This window comes from Triticum aestivum, chromosome 1A (assembly GCF_018294505.1).
Source record: "Triticum aestivum cultivar Chinese Spring chromosome 1A, IWGSC CS RefSeq v2.1, whole genome shotgun sequence".
NCBI classification, from domain to species: domain Eukaryota; kingdom Viridiplantae; phylum Streptophyta; class Magnoliopsida; order Poales; family Poaceae; genus Triticum; species Triticum aestivum.
The window spans coordinates 100,161,530-100,176,734 of NC_057794.1; the positions used below are offsets into that span (position 1 = coordinate 100,161,530).

The 15,205-nt window shown below is 51.7% G+C and overlaps 1 protein-coding gene across 2 annotated transcripts; it reads right to left on the reverse strand.

The window, feature by feature from the left end:
- Nucleotides 1-485: 485 nt before the first annotated feature.
- Nucleotides 486-15,138, reverse strand: LOC123038526 (uncharacterized). 2 transcript variants are annotated; one of them, XM_044462195.1, is made up of 13 exons: nt 14,798-15,138; nt 7,711-7,807; nt 7,351-7,457; nt 6,627-7,182; nt 6,369-6,540; nt 6,069-6,278; nt 5,889-5,981; nt 5,079-5,769; nt 2,197-2,245; nt 2,005-2,100; nt 1,845-1,919; nt 1,596-1,643; nt 486-1,250 (listed from the first exon to the last, which is right to left on the reverse strand). In XM_044462195.1, the coding sequence occupies exons 8-13, from the start codon at nt 5,111-5,113 to the stop codon at nt 936-938; spliced, it is 618 nt and encodes a 205-aa protein (XP_044318130.1). In that variant the 5' UTR covers nt 5,114-5,769; nt 5,889-5,981; nt 6,069-6,278; nt 6,369-6,540; nt 6,627-7,182; nt 7,351-7,457; nt 7,711-7,807; nt 14,798-15,138; the 3' UTR covers nt 486-935. The 2 variants fall into 2 exon arrangements, with proteins under 2 accessions (XP_044318130.1, XP_044318129.1); XM_044462194.1 differs by lacking the exon at nt 14,798-15,138 and adding an exon at nt 7,981-7,999.
- Nucleotides 15,139-15,205: the final 67 nt, after the last annotated feature.

A 15,205-nucleotide genomic window follows, 5' to 3' on the forward strand; every position in this document is an offset into this window, starting at 1 on the left:
TAGCCCGATGCAGCAGACATTTTTTTTATCAAGGGGCAGCTGGCAGTCGGCGGCTGAAGAAAAGCAGGGACTAGGGCCGGCGGGAGCAGGAGATCAGGCCGGCTGGCTGGGAGCTGCAAGCAGGACGGCGGGCAGGCCGGCTGGCTGGGAGCTACAAGCAGGACGAGCGGGCAGGCCGGCTGGGAGCTACAACCGGGACTAGCAGGCCAGCTGCCAAGCGGGACGAGCGGGCCGGCTGGGGAGCGAGGCCGGCTGGGGATCGATCCGATCAAAGACTCCAGGAGATCGAAGGGGGGCTTCGATCGGGAATGAGACAAGCCGTACTAGATCGATCCGATACGGGAGACTCCGGGAGATCGAGGGAGAGCTTCGATCGGGAGCCAGACGAGCGGAAACAAGAGATCGAGGCCGGCGGCTACGGTCGACGGATCAATAGCACGAGTTGCAGCGTGCAAAAAATTGACCTAGCTCTAATACCATGTTAGGAATATGCAACTTGTATTCCCATGAGGCCATAGGCCGATATATATACATGTACAGGTGTGGAACATATGCAGGAAACCCCTTATACAACAGGATAAATACAAAGGGGTACATGACTTATATTATAACTCTAACATGCTTCGCGTGGTCCATGTTCCGAAAAGCTTCATTGATGTGTTCTACTACAAAAAGGCAGATATTCATGTTCTTGAGGTTTCCATGATCTAGCACGAGTCCGTAGCACTTTGGGCTCAGCCTCAGGGCAGTGGTTGGTGCTAGAAAAGTGTTGAATGCAACCGCAAGCCAAGCCATAAAGAATGTGTCATCCGTTCTCCCCCCCATATCCGAAATCATCTTGGTCCATGTACTAATCTGGGGATGAGAACTTCCAGTTATGTTGAAAGTCTCTCTGAATCTCCTAGTTGTATCCTTGTCAACTTTATAACTGACTTTTAGACCCCTTTAGGAAGATCAAACACCCTTTGAACACTGTCAGCATCGACACGGATACTTCCCCTACCTGGGAACACCATTTCAGATGTCTTTGGCTGGTAGGACTGCACCAGGAATTTACTGAAGTCCCCTGGAAGTGTATCTGATAAGTTCAAGAGGCCCCCAAACAACCTTGAAACTAGCTTTGACTTCTGTGGCGGGGATAGCAAGCTGTTGAACTTCACAAACCGCCCTGGTGATACCCTTAACCTGCCAGCTTGTGATGGTCGCTCCACATCTTCCCAGGCAGGCACCTCAACTCCTTCAACGCTGGACTGATGATGAAAAAATTAAACACAGGACAGAAAACTGAACTATGAAAAAACTAGCAATGATCGTGTGGATCAGTATTGCAAAAAACTATATAAACATAAAATGAATCATACCAACTGATATGGCGTTTTTGTGCAACCAAGAAAGCTCATCATGGCAACTAAAGACTACCAGTGTGCAAACAGCAAGAAAGCTAGGAAAACATACTAGACCTGACAACTACAGAAAGTTCTAGGGGATGTGCAACGATAAAGCATGATGTTGGGAAGAAGATAACAACAACTAAAAAACAGGTTTGCAAGAAACAATTCAATAGCTCATAAACACACACACAAAAAACCACATACCTCAGCATCTGCTGCGGAAGATGAGGCAGCTCCTCCACCAACTATTGCCTGCACAAAAATGGTGACAAATGATGTCAACTACAAAGATGTCAACTTCTGTGAAAACTATATGTACATCAAGATGACTAGTGATGTCAACTACAAGATGGTAATTGAGCAACTAGAACAAAAAAAAGTTGTGCCAACTGCATCATAAATTCATCAGCCCCTAAAACCCCGAGAAGCATTGATATTCAAGGATTTACTTACCCTAGTAGATGATTCAGCTCGCCCTGCTGCTGCTGCACGTTTAGTCCGCTTTACAACCCGAAACCGATCAACATCCTAAGAAAATAAAAAAACATGGGTGTGGGAAAAAAATTATTATATGACCCAAAATAAGGTGAATGTGTAATCAGTATGCCCTTACCTCAACTTCCTCTCCCTCCTCAACAGTACGTTTTGGGCGTGGCTGGCGATTAGCAGCACGCTTTGTCCTTCGACAAAGGGACTGACTTCCAGAACCCTAATTAAGCAACCAAAAAAACATGAAAAAAAGGATATAAGCATACATGGATAGGTTGAAAACAACTCAAATATGCAGAAAAAATGAGAAAAATACATCTCCTTCATTGCCATCAGCTCCTCCTCCTATTATAACCATTTTTAGCCTGTGGGGAAAATACAAGAAAAGAAAACATAATTAGAAGATGCGCAAAATGAAGTACAGAACCAAGTAGTACATGGATGCAGCCAACTAATCAGGCAACTTGTGCAACTGAAGAACGTGTAGACAGACAACCTAGCACAAAACAACAAGCAAACTAAGCAGGGCAACTAGTACCATTGTAAAACACATGGACAGCTAACTAGTATAATGATGCAGCCAAATCAATAGGCAACTTGTGCAACTGAATAGCGTGTAGACAACCAGCTAGTACAAACAGTTAGGAACAGTAAACCAACTAACCAAGACAACTAGTGCAACTGCAGAGCATATGGACAACCAACTAATATATGGATGCAGCCAACTGAGAAGAATTTTGTGCAACTACAAACATATACAACAAGTTCAATCAGCCATTGCATTGCACACAACATGCGCACATCTAACAAACAGCAACATGAACTCAGCATAAAACTTGAAGGACTAGGAGAAATCATATAAACCAACTAAAGTTTAACTATGGCAAAGTAATAACTAGGCAGAAAATAGTTAACTAAAGGCAACAAGCTCATTATGATAACTTGTGCAACTGGGACAAAAACAGAACTTGTGCAACAAGAATATACAATATTGGAAAATTGGCAGGCATTGTAACTAATTTGCACAAATAATGGACCCTGGTTGCACACAACAGGGGAAACACACATAAACAACCACATACACAACAAGACTGACAGAATGGGTAGACCATATTGGCAACTCGAATACGAAAAGCAGAGCAACTTGTGCAACTCAAAAACAGCATATATACAGCCAACTAGTATATGGATGCAGCCAACTAATTGTGCAAATGAACAACATATAGACGGTCAACCTAGTGCAAAACAGCAAACCAACTAAGCGGGACAACTAGTGCAGGTGTAGAACATATGGACAGCCAACTAGTATAAGTGATGCAGCCAACTGAGCAGGCAACTTGTGCAACTGAACAGTGTGTAGACACCCAACTAGCACAAACTGGTGCAACTGCAAAACATAGGGACAACCAACTACTATATGAATGAAGCCAACTGGATAGAATTTTGTGCAACTAATAGAAAATCCTCTCTACCTAAATCTTTGTACAACAACTTCAAATCAGCCAATACATTGCGCACAGCATTACGCACATCTAACAATATCTGTACAACAACTTCAAAATCAGCCAACTGGGTACATCAACTTGTGCAACCGGACTAAAAAATGAATACCAACTAGTTCAAGCATATATCCAACTAAAAACGAACAACTTGTGCAACTGGAACACAAGTGTCTACCAACTACACAGCAACTTCTGCAAACTCGAACACAACTAAGAGACACCAAGTTCACAGAACTGCAAATGCATAGCCACCCATTTCATAAACTTCCCGCAGCGGCCATGAACAGCGAATCAAGGATGAATCGCGGGACAAAAACCACCACCACCACTACCGCACAAAAACGAAGCAAAACACAGCAAGGGCTCCCCCTCTATGCAGCCCGCCACATCCGCCGCCCGTCGACCTAGACACCACCTCGCCACCGGCAACGAGACAGAGAGAGGGAGGATAGCAGAGGGCAGCCGCGGACGTCTGCCTCGAGCTCAAATCCAACAACCACCTACACCAACAACAAACGCATTCCCCAGGCGACACCTGGCGCTCACACCAGATCAATAACAAAAGGCTGGCAGCTTGGATAGAGAATATTGGGAAATTGGTAAGCATAGGTACTAATTTGCACAGATAATGATCCCTAATTGCACACAACAGGGGAAAACACATGACCCAAAAGAACCACCACAAGGCTGGCAGATTGGCTATATTATCTCAAACATTGTCTACTACTGCTCCTAATTTGCATGCAAGGGAACAGAGTTGCACACCGCGGGGGAAAAACACTAATCAAAAACACCAGATCCACCGCGAGGCTACAATCCACAGACGCGGCTCTATCGCCGCGAACCACTCATCCTCCATGAACCGCTCATCCCGTACGTGTATGCACGAGCTCTCCCCCCTACTGCAACGCAAAAACAACGGGATGAGCACAACCCTAGCCCACCCCTGCCAATCCGGCGGTTTCCTAAACGAAGTAGTCCGCGGGGGTGACCTCAACCTCGCCGAAAAATGAGTTCGACCTCCCTAACCCCAACCGCGACCTCGAGTTCGACCTCTACCTCGACCTCCCTGACAACGACCGCGACCTCACCAAAAAACGAGCGACCTCACCAGAAAAAAGGAGGGCGGGCGAGTGGAGAAACAAGCAGGACGAAGAACAAGGAGCGCGCGTAGGAGCAGTACATGTGCCGCCGCGGACAACGACCCTCGTGGCGCGCCCCGCCGTCGACCACAACCCGGCGGATGGAACCGCCTCCGAGCACCAACCAACAGCTAAAGCAAAGGGGGAGAGGGGGAAAGAGGAGGAATGGGCGGCGAGAGGTGGGGGGTGGACGGGGTAATGGCACAAAATTCGAAACCATCAACCACTACGCACGAGCGGCTAATACGCTGGAGAACTGCCTAATACTCTATGACATGTGGGTCCCACGGGGGGCTTATCTCGCGCGGCGCGGCGCAATCGGACCAGGCGACCAGTCCACGCGCGGGTCCGAGCGGCGCAGCCCCACCAACTGACCAGAGGACACCTGGACACAGCGTGCCGTCGATCGGGACGAGATCGAGCGGCTCTCGTTCGGCCGCTCGTTCTCTCCGTTCACCGCGCGGCCGCTTTTTAGATTTTAGGCAGAACAAGTCATGAAGGATGCACAAGGCGAGGAATTTCTGAAATAAACTAAGGTCTAAAACTGTACTCACCATTGTACACCATCCATCCCCGCACGCTCACGCATCCGCGCACCAGAACACACCTTTGTGCTTCTAGCTGCGATGAACTGACCACCGAATACCCCGGATGAACCTGTTCTTCATCTAGTACCAAAGTCTACATCAAGAAGCACTCTGTTGACTGTGTCTTCTATCGAGCACCCCTGACCAGCAAGGATATCTGAAGTCCATGTCACTGGATGTGGCTTCAACTTTAAGGGGGGTAACACGGACTCAGACCAAACAGGAATGTCACCTCTATGCTCTTCCTTCACCGCCGCCATGGATCGCTCACTACCAAGTCGTTGGCATCGCCGCTACTCACCCAACACCCTTCGCCAGCATGCCAAACTTCTGACGATTCTCTACACCGCCACAGCATGGAGCCACAGGGGTTTTGGTTGAGGGATGGGTCTTCGGCTCTCTGCATTTCGCACATCTCAGCCCACTTGTGCAAAGTGTGGGCAGATGGAGAGTTGCTTTTATATGTTATATTCCCCACTTCTCTTTCTTCCCTTTTTAGGTTTTTTCACATTTTCCCTTTGTTTCCCTTTCTCAAGAGAACCCAGCAGAGTAGGATTTCCAGAGTGAGACACTGAAGACGCCATGCAAACCAGATGGGCAGCATTTTCCTTTTGTGAAGAAAATGCCAACCATTTCGCCGGTACCTTCCATGTTTTATCTGCTAATAAAGAGGTCGTCAACAAACACTGTAAGGACTTCTCACCATTTTGCTAAGGTAAATACTTTGCATTATGATACCAAACTGAGAACATCACTAGATCGGAGTACATCACACACCATATGAAGGAAGGTTTTGGCTTGATCGCATATTCATGGCCGCATTTCCCGATTGATGATTAAACTAGTCCAAGCTGAAGATGATTCGGGTCACTGCAGCAATGGAACAGAACAGAACAAGTCATAAAGGATGCACAAGGCGAGGAATTCTGAAATAAACTAAGGTCTAAATGTACTCACCATTGTGTACCATGCAGTTCAAGAATTATATAATCCTGGCTTTGTTACAAAAGCGCCTGGAACAGATTGCATTCACCGAACAATACTGTTACTTTCATCTGAAGGAGTATTTTGGTCTGGTAGTATATTCATGGCAGCATTTTCCGATTCATCGGATAGTTTTTTTTTACGGGTGGATCGGATAGTCTAAGCTGAAGATGTTTCAGTTCACTGCCGCAAAGCAATAGTACAGAACAAGTCATAAAGGATGTCACACAAGGCGAGAATTTCAAAGATAAACTAAAATCTAAATATACTCACCATTGTGCACATGCAGTTCAAGAAACATATAATCCTGGCTGTGGTACAAAAGTGCTTGGAACAGATTGCATTCACCGGACAGTACCGTTACTTTTATGGCCATTGCAGTGGCAGAAGACAACCTGAACTAACCACAACTTCTGCACATACTTTTGCTTCTAAGGAGGCTGATCTACAAAATAAATCATTGTGTAATTTTAATAGATTTTACTCATGTCCAGTCTAACACATACCTCATAATTTGCAAATAACACATACCTTATTAATTCAGGTCCAGTCTAACATGCTGCAGGGTGCATACTTCATTAATCCAGCCCAAAGGAGTCTGCTACTATTTCCCCTGTTTTACTCTTCTTTCTTTTGGTTCGCGTGTTTCCTCTTTTCCTTTCTTTTCTTTTCTTTTACAAGAACCTAATACTCCCTTGTTGGTTTCCTAATTTTAAACACAACTATCAGGCAACAGGTCCTATTTCTGAGTAAGAAAGTTTGGAACTCGAAATCGAACAATGCCGCTACCTTTTTTTCTTGAAAGAACATCATACAGTGACACAACTACCCATTTTAAAGATACCACAAAACAATATGTGTTAACTTTGAATGTTTGGATTTTTTAGGTAAAAAACTTCTTTTTTTTTCTTTCCTTTTCTTTTTTCCTTTTTCTTTTTTCCTTTGTCCTTTTTTCTCTTTTTTCTTTTTTGCTTTCTTTTTTCTTTTCTTCTTTTTTTCTTCTTTTTCTTCTTTTTCTTTTTTTTTTGCCAGAAGAATGAAGAGATTTCTACAAGGCTATGAGAAAGCCCAAGTCCAGGACAGATCCCTGCAAAGTAGATTTAAATGAGGTAAGGAACACTTTAGATTTTGTTGTTATAAGGAAATCACAACCAAAGCAATATGACTTGGGTGTAACCTGTGGGTTATGAAGAAACAAGGTAAATATCATGGATTAGTTTTATGAGGTATAAAGTGTGGACTTGCATATACATACCATATCTGCACAGGGAGGTGATACCACCCAAGGACATGAAGCACACACTATGTGTGAATGCAAGGGCAGAAGAATTTGCGACTCCATGCAGAGGCCTGCAAAGTAGGCTGAAAACGACATGGTTCAGATTAAGTGAGGCTATATATGCATCTATGATGCAGGGGATAGGCGTAATAAAAGTTTTCATTGTCTAAAAAAACTTGAAATTGGTGGGAAGGGTTGGATACAAATGAGCAAGCATTTGAACTTTAGTATTCAGTCATGGTCCATGACAACTCAAAACACATGAAAGGCGAACAACATGCAGAACTGCTACATACAGATTAAATTTATAAAGCAGATGACTATGCATACACTAACCAGTTTATGTACATGGAGGCATTTACAGATGGATTGCCAACTTCGTGAAAGACATAACAAGGCAAGGCTAGAAGAATGTGCGCATCCAAGAATGGCTCTGCACATAGAGAATATTAACCTGTGTGGGGTCAGATGAAAATGACAATATTGTGGTGATGAAAACATAAAGAGAATTTCTCTGGTGCTTTCGAACTTAATTTATTAGTAAACACGATAGAAATATTTGGGTAGGAACTGATCAGAAGTTCTAACAAGGAACTTGTTTGTTACCATTGATTGAAATTCAACAAGGAACTTAATTTATTAGTAAAGATGATGGAGAGTGAAGGCTCTGGCGACCCGCCAGGCGACCCCCCGGCGTCCGCGGGCGCGGCTGCTGCCCCTCCTCCACCGTCCTCCCCAAGTCCGGCAGTCGTCCCCAGCCACCCTCACGCCGCTCTGGCTGCTGGCTCCTGCCCTGGAGGTAACCCTAACTCGCTCTCTGTCGGTTGTTCGTCCCATGCTCTCCCCTGTGCCTCGGTTCCGCGTCCTGGCATTGCCTTCCGCCAGCGTGTGCTGGCCTCGTTCCTCACCTCACACACGGTGGCCTTCCCTGTGCTGCCCCCCCCCCCTGTTCTCTGGGTCGTTGCTCCTTTCCCGGCGAAGTGCTTTTCGGCGAGCGGGGTAGCGAACCTTCTCTCCTACTTCTTCTGCTCGCCAGATGAAAAGCTCATCGCCTCCCCCGACCGTGCTCTGGTCTTCTCTGTCGAGGTTGCTAGTCCCGCCGTCGCCGAGTTCCTCGTCGCCGTCGGCCCTGGCCTCTTGCACGCCATCAACCTCGCGCTGTTCGTCTCTAAGAGTGGGGCCTACGCTGCTGCGGCCAGGGCCCGGGAGCACGCTGTGCGCGTGGCTAGCGCTTCGCGCGTGGCTGGCCGAGGTCACCAAGCGGGTGTTACTGCGGGAGGGGCTAAGGCTAGCCGCCATAGGCTTTTAGAGATTTGGTGCCCCATCCCCTCAGGGTTTAATTCCCTCGGTTTGCTCCCCCTACCGCGGACTAACGTTTCGCTCGCTGATTCGTCGAGAACGCCCGAGAAATCTCCTGCCCATCCTGCACCCGATCTCCCGGCAAGTTTGGTCGCATCCCAGTGCGACAACTCCGCTGTCCGTAGCGGCTGTTCGCCGGGCATTGACTGCAGGGGGAGTGATGGCTCAGCGGCGGCTGTCTCGTCGGCGTTTACTACCCCTGCGGGTGCGAGGGGAAGCCCATATCGGGACGCGCTCCTCTCCACTAACCATAGCCAAAAACCTCCCCCGCGCCCTTTCATCCCTCCGCTATCGCTCTCGGGGTGTTTCCGCTGCCTCTCCACTCTCCATTTCATCAGGGACTGCCGCGACCCTGTTCGTTGCCGACGCTGCCGTGTCTCGGGCCACCGCGCCGGATCACCGTGTTGCGTCATGGCATCCCCTCGCAAGTCCTCGCCCCGCCATGCCACCTGCACCTCCTCACCCAGGCCGATGCCCTCCGCCGCCACCTCCTCCTGCCCGGCGCCCCGCCACTCCGTACCCCTCTGCCGCCGCCCGTGCTGCCCGGGCCCTGGTTAACGTGCCCCTCCTTGGGGGGTTCGAAACTGGGGGCCCTAGTTCATTGGCGGAGAGCGTCCCCGAAGTGTGCAAGGAACCGCGGTTTCGCGACATTTCCACCTCTGCTGTGGTGTCTTCTCCGCCGCCGTCCCTCGTACCCTCCTCTCCGGTGACGAGCCACCCCGAGCCGGTCCTGAGCGGCGACCATGGTCAGGGGCTTGCGGCTGAGCGCCCTGCTCCCGGCTCCGACGGGTCGGGGTCCGGCAGCGCTCCTACTTCTATCACGGGGGTGCTGGAGGCCTCGGAGTCCTCTCGGTCGTCGGGATGCTCCATTGCTGCTGAGTCCCGCCGCCCGGACTCTGTTGAGGTCTTCATGCCGGACGGCGACTACTCCGCGGCCTTGCGGCTCGCGGTGGTCACCATCGAGCCTCCAAATGCCTTCTGCAACGACACGGTGGCGGTGCAGGCTGCTCTCCTACGTGACATCGGGCACATCCTCCCCGAGACCATCCCTTCGTCGATCGGGGCCATGTACCTGCGCTTTGCCACCCCGGCAGACCGTGAGGAAGCCATGCGCCACCAACCTTTCATGCACGAGGGCGCGCGCATCGATCTCCACCGCGAGGAGCAATATGCCCGTACGGAGGTGCATGTGGGGACGTGTGCCCTCCTCGCCGCCACTTGCTTCCCCTCCGAGCACCCGAATCCTGTCGGCATCGCGGCGGCCTTCGCGCCCTTTGGCAAGGTGCTTGAGATTGACCCGCTGGTTCTGGCGGGGCGCGAGCTGGCCACGGTGAGGGTTGTGGTGCGCCTCTGCAACCCGCGGGATGTGCCCTATGACATCTGGCCTATCGGCAATCGATGGGGTGTCCGGGTGATCTCCGTCTGGCCGGTGCGCGCGTGGGCCGTCTCCGACTCCTTCTCCAGAGATGGGCTGTACCTACCCTTCTTCCATGACCCCCCGCCGCCTTTTGCACACAACTTTCCCGTCCTCCAGGGGACGCCAGCAGGGCGGGGGCGCAGCGGCATCGTCAACGCTCCTCCCTTCCGGGGGCGCGGTCGTGGGGGCGGGCGGCGGCTCGCTTCGGTGCTGCGTGTACTTGGAGCGCCGCCTCTCCCCGGCCAGGGCAGCGCTCCCCCCCTCCTTCCTCCCCGCCTGGGCCCTCCTCCCGCCTCTCCTCTCCTCCTCGATTCGCCCGTCTCTGGCTCGATGACCTCCCGCTCTACGGTGACCATTGTAGAGCTGGACGAGGACCTGCCTGCTGCCGAGGTGACGGGAGCTGGAGGCGAAGCCCGGCGCAGTCTCCGTCTGGCTGGGAAGGAGAGTGCGGCTTGGGTCAGCGTCGAAGCCAAAGCCGTCAGGCTCAAAGCCCTGAAAGAAGCTCTAACGGGGTGCTCTCCCAGGCTCAAGGCGAAGGCAGAGAAAGATAAGATCCTTGATGGCGTTCTTGCCCCCTTAAGCAAGAAAAGGGTGGCGGGGCTTCGCTCGGCTGCTTCCATTCCCACTGCCCCGGTGCCTGCCCCTGCTGATATTAACGCCCTACCTTTGTCACTGCTCTGGCGATGGCAAGCCGTGAGTCGTCTTTTATCCGCCTCCCCTCGGGCTGGCTTGTATCTTTTCTTCGCTCTTTCCTGCACTACGCTAGTGTTTCCCTTAATTCGTGTTGCTACGGTGCGTGTTGTTGTAATGGGAAGTAACTCTGTTAGGACTGTCCGTGTGTTGTTCTGGTATGTCCAGGGTTTGGGTTCCAATGACAAATGTGATGTTGTCAAGAACCTTGTGATCTCTGCCAACCCTAGTCTTGTTTGCCTTCAGGAAAGTAAGCTGTCTGCCTTAGACTCCCGCAAGGCTGCTACTTTCCTTCCAGGGCGCCTCTCGGAGTTTATCACCAAGGATGCGGATGGGAGCCGTGGAGGTGTGGTGACGGCCTGGGATCCTGCGCGTTACTCCCTGGTTTCCTCCTCTGAATCGTGTTTCTCTCTCACTGTCACGCTGGCCTGCACTTCCTCGGCCGCGCGTATGACGATTACCAATGTGTACGGGCCCTCTGATCACTCCCTCGTGGATGATTTCGTGGGAGACATGGTTGCTTTGCCTGCTAATGTCTCGGATGCCTGGCTCGTTCTTGGGGATTTCAATCTTATCCGTGATCCGTCAGAGAAAAATAATGATCGCTTTGACGTCAGGCGTGCCGCTAAGTTTAACTCTTTGATAAACTCTGCTGCCCTTCACGAGCTGCATCTTTCGGATCGTCTGTACACATGGACAAATCGGCAGAACCCCCCGACCTTGGCTCGCTTGGACAGGGCGTTTTTCGACAATAGGTGGGGCGCGACCTTCCCCGACTCGACCCTCTCCTCCTTTCCACGCACCACGTCTGATCATGTCCCACTCTTGGTGGCTGCTTCCACCAAAGTCCCCGCCCCCTCTCGCTTCTTCTTCGAAAATGCTTGGTTAACCGACCCCCTCTTCCTCCCTTCCACTCCCTTCTTGGGTTAACTCGGTCCGAGGCACGGGCGCGGCTGGGGTTCTTTCAGCCAAAAAGAAAGCATTTAGGTTTGCATCCAAGGCTTGGAAAAAGCGTCACCGGTTCATTCCTGCTTTTGATAACGACTGCCGGTTCTTGATCGGGTTCTTTGATTTTGTGGAGGAAAACCGTTCTTTGTCTGCAGAAGAATCAACGCTGAGAGGTGACACGCGTCAGGCACTTGCGAGCTCGATTCTCCGCCAATGTGCTCACTGGCGCCAACACGGGAAGAGGCGGGCGGTCTGCGAGGGGGACGAGAACACTCAGTTCTTCCACGCGTCCACCTCTCACCGCCGTCGTTGCAATACGGTCGCCGCCCTGGAAGTCGAAGGGGTTCGAGTGGTGGATCATGCAGGAAAGGCCGCCGCGCTGCTGGGCTTCTTCACCGGCCTCTTAGCTCGAGCGCGGCGGCCCGTCTGGCGTTTCTCCCTCTCTGGGCTTTACGCCCAGTCGGCGCGGGTGGACGGCCCGCCTCTCATCGCTCCATTCGCCCGCGCGGAAGTTAAGGCCGCGGTCGAGGCGCTGGACCGCACCAGTGCGCCTGGGCCCGACGGGCTGGGGCCTGCCTTTTACCAAGCGGCTTGGCGCGAAGTGGCTGATGATCTTCAGAGGCTGTTCGATGATCTTTGGTCCGGTTCTGCCTCCCTGGATGGGATTAACCGAGCTTATGTGGCTCTCCTCCCCAAGACAACCGGTGTGCCGACGCCGGCTGATTTCCGGCCTGTCTCCCTGCAAAACGGAGATGTCAAGATATTGTGCCGAGGGCTGACGACCAGGCTTCAAAAGCAAATTGTGGATCTGATTGATGAAGACCAGTCTGGATTCGTGAAAGGGAGGAGTATCTCTGAAAATTTTGTCTATGCCACTGAATTAGTCCAATGCTGCCACAGAAGAAAAACGCCTGCGGTTGTGTTGAAGCTGGACTTCTCCAAGGCTTTTGACTCGGTTAACTGGGAGAGTCTCCGTTCTATCATGGAGGTCCGTGGCTTCCCGACTGTTTGGTGTGACTGGATTGACGAGATCCTCCATTCATCCCGCTCGGCGGTCTTGCTGAATGGGGTGCCTGGGAAATGGTTTGCAATGAAGTGTGGTCTACGCCAGGGGGATCCGATCTCACCTTACCTCTTCCTGATCGTTGCAGACGTGCTGCAGCAGCTGATCCGTCAGGATACAGTCATGAGGCATCCGCTTGTGCCCGGCTCCCCCGCCGTTGTGCTCCAATATGCCGACGACGCGTTGGTTCTCATGAGGGCGGACGAGGAGGGCGCGGTTCGTCTCCGTCAAATCCTGGATATGTTTGCTGAGGCGACTGGGCTGCGGATCAATTTTGCCAAAAGCACGCTCGTCCCAGTTCATGTTGATCAAGAGACACAGGATGTGGTCGTTCGGGCGCTGGGCTGCGTGGTTGGAGCCTTCCCGCAAACCTATCTCGGGTTGCCGCTGTCGTGGGAAAAACTGAAATTCGCAGATTTTTTGCCGATGCTCGCAAGAGTCGATAAATATCTTGCTGGCTGGGCGGCGCGCCTACTCTCACCCGCTGCGCGTTTGGTCCTTATCAACGCGGTTCTGGACGCCTTACCAACCTATGCCATGGCTGCCCTGCTCCTCCCCCCAGCTTTGATCAGAGAGCTGGATGCCATGCGGAGGGACTTTCTGGGGAATGTTGCTGAGAGAGCCTCGGGAGCACAATGCTTGGTTGCCTGGGACCGGGTTTGCCGCACGAAAAGTGAATGAGGGCTGGGGGTTCGCAGCCTTGCGGCCCAAAATGAATGCCTCTTGCTGAAAATGGTTCATAGGCTCCATGTTGCTCAACGTTTGAGGTGGGCGGCTTGGGTCTGGGCGGAGGCAAACGGGCGATCGCTGCTTGGAAATGGTGGTCGTGCCCTGGGAGAGCAGGGAGTGGCCCTAGCCAGGCTAATCCCCCTGTACCGCACGCTCTCTTCGGTGGAGGTGATGGATGGCCGCACTGTCTCCTTCTGGAGGGACCGCTAGCTGCCATGCGGTCCTATTGCGGCGGCATTCCCTGCGCTCTTCTCACACTCTGTTTCGGTGGAGGTGACGGTCTGGCAAGTACGAGCCGATGGGCTCCGCCGACACCTTGTGCCGCGCCTCACACGGGTCGGGGAACAGGAGTTGGCCGTGGTCTCAACCATGATCTCAACCACGCCGGTCCGGGGCGGGGAGGACGTGCGGTCGCTCATCCACATCACCGCCCCGTGTGGGCGCCTGTCGTCAGCCAGAGCATACCGGCTGCTGAGGTTCGGGGGGAGGACCTTACATTGGGCTCAGTTCATCTGGGATGCGTGTGTGCCGTCCAGAGTCAAATTCTTCTGTTGGCTGATGGCGCAGCGACGCATTCACACCAGAGATGTGCTGCTGAAGAAGCACATTGTCGAAGCGGATGGGGTCGGGTGCCCAATCTGTGAAAGGGAGCCGGAGAGCGCGGACCATCTGGTCTTCTCCTGCCCGTTCGCGGCGACTTTCTGGAGACATGTTGGCATCAAGGTCAATGGCGCAGCGGTTAACTGCCTGGATCTGCTGGCTTCTTCGGCGAGCTCGGTCGTCGGCTCTGCCCGAGACTTCACCATGCTCTGTTGTTGGCACTTGTGGAAACATAGGAATGCGGTTGTATTTCAGGGGCGGCGGCCCTCTCTCGCTCGGTTGCTGCGGGGCTGCCGGGAAGACGCTCTCCTGTGGCGTGGGCGCCTGAAAACGGATGACCGGGGCCATGTTGATACTTGGTTAATGGCCCTGGGGTAGCAAGGGACGAGCGGGCAGCTCGGTGCCCCCTTCAGTTTGTTCTTGTTGTTCCCCCTTGTGTAATTCTCTTGCTAGGCATCTTGGTTGATGCTTGTAATCTCTGGGGGTTTTTTGCTTTCTTGATTAATATATTCAGGTGGGGGAAACTCTCCCCCCCCCCCCCCCCCCCCCCGGTTGAAAATTCAAGAAAAAAAATTTCAACATCTCTCATTATTGGAATTGTTCCTTTTCTACGCTACCTTTTTTAGCTCCTTGCTGCTGTCACCACAGACATGTCATGCTTCTGGTGAACTTAGGAGGTCGTCCTTGGATATAAAAGTAGGAGATCTCAAATATTGCAGACAACTCCGGAGGCAATCCTTGAGAGAGATGAGATCATGGAAAATCAATGGAAAGTGGTGGGAGTTGGGAATGGACACAAGCAAGGAAGTATTTGTTCAATTCCGGTCGTAACTAGAACAACTCAAAACATGAAGGGTAAACTTCCGACGTAACCAAATTAATGAGACACAGGCCGCACGGCACAACTACGGATTAAATTTGCAAACAATGCATGAACTGAAGTATGGGAGTAATGGATGATAATTCATATACTAACCAGTTTAGCAATGGATGGATGCTATAAAGGGGGATCTTCATGCATGCAT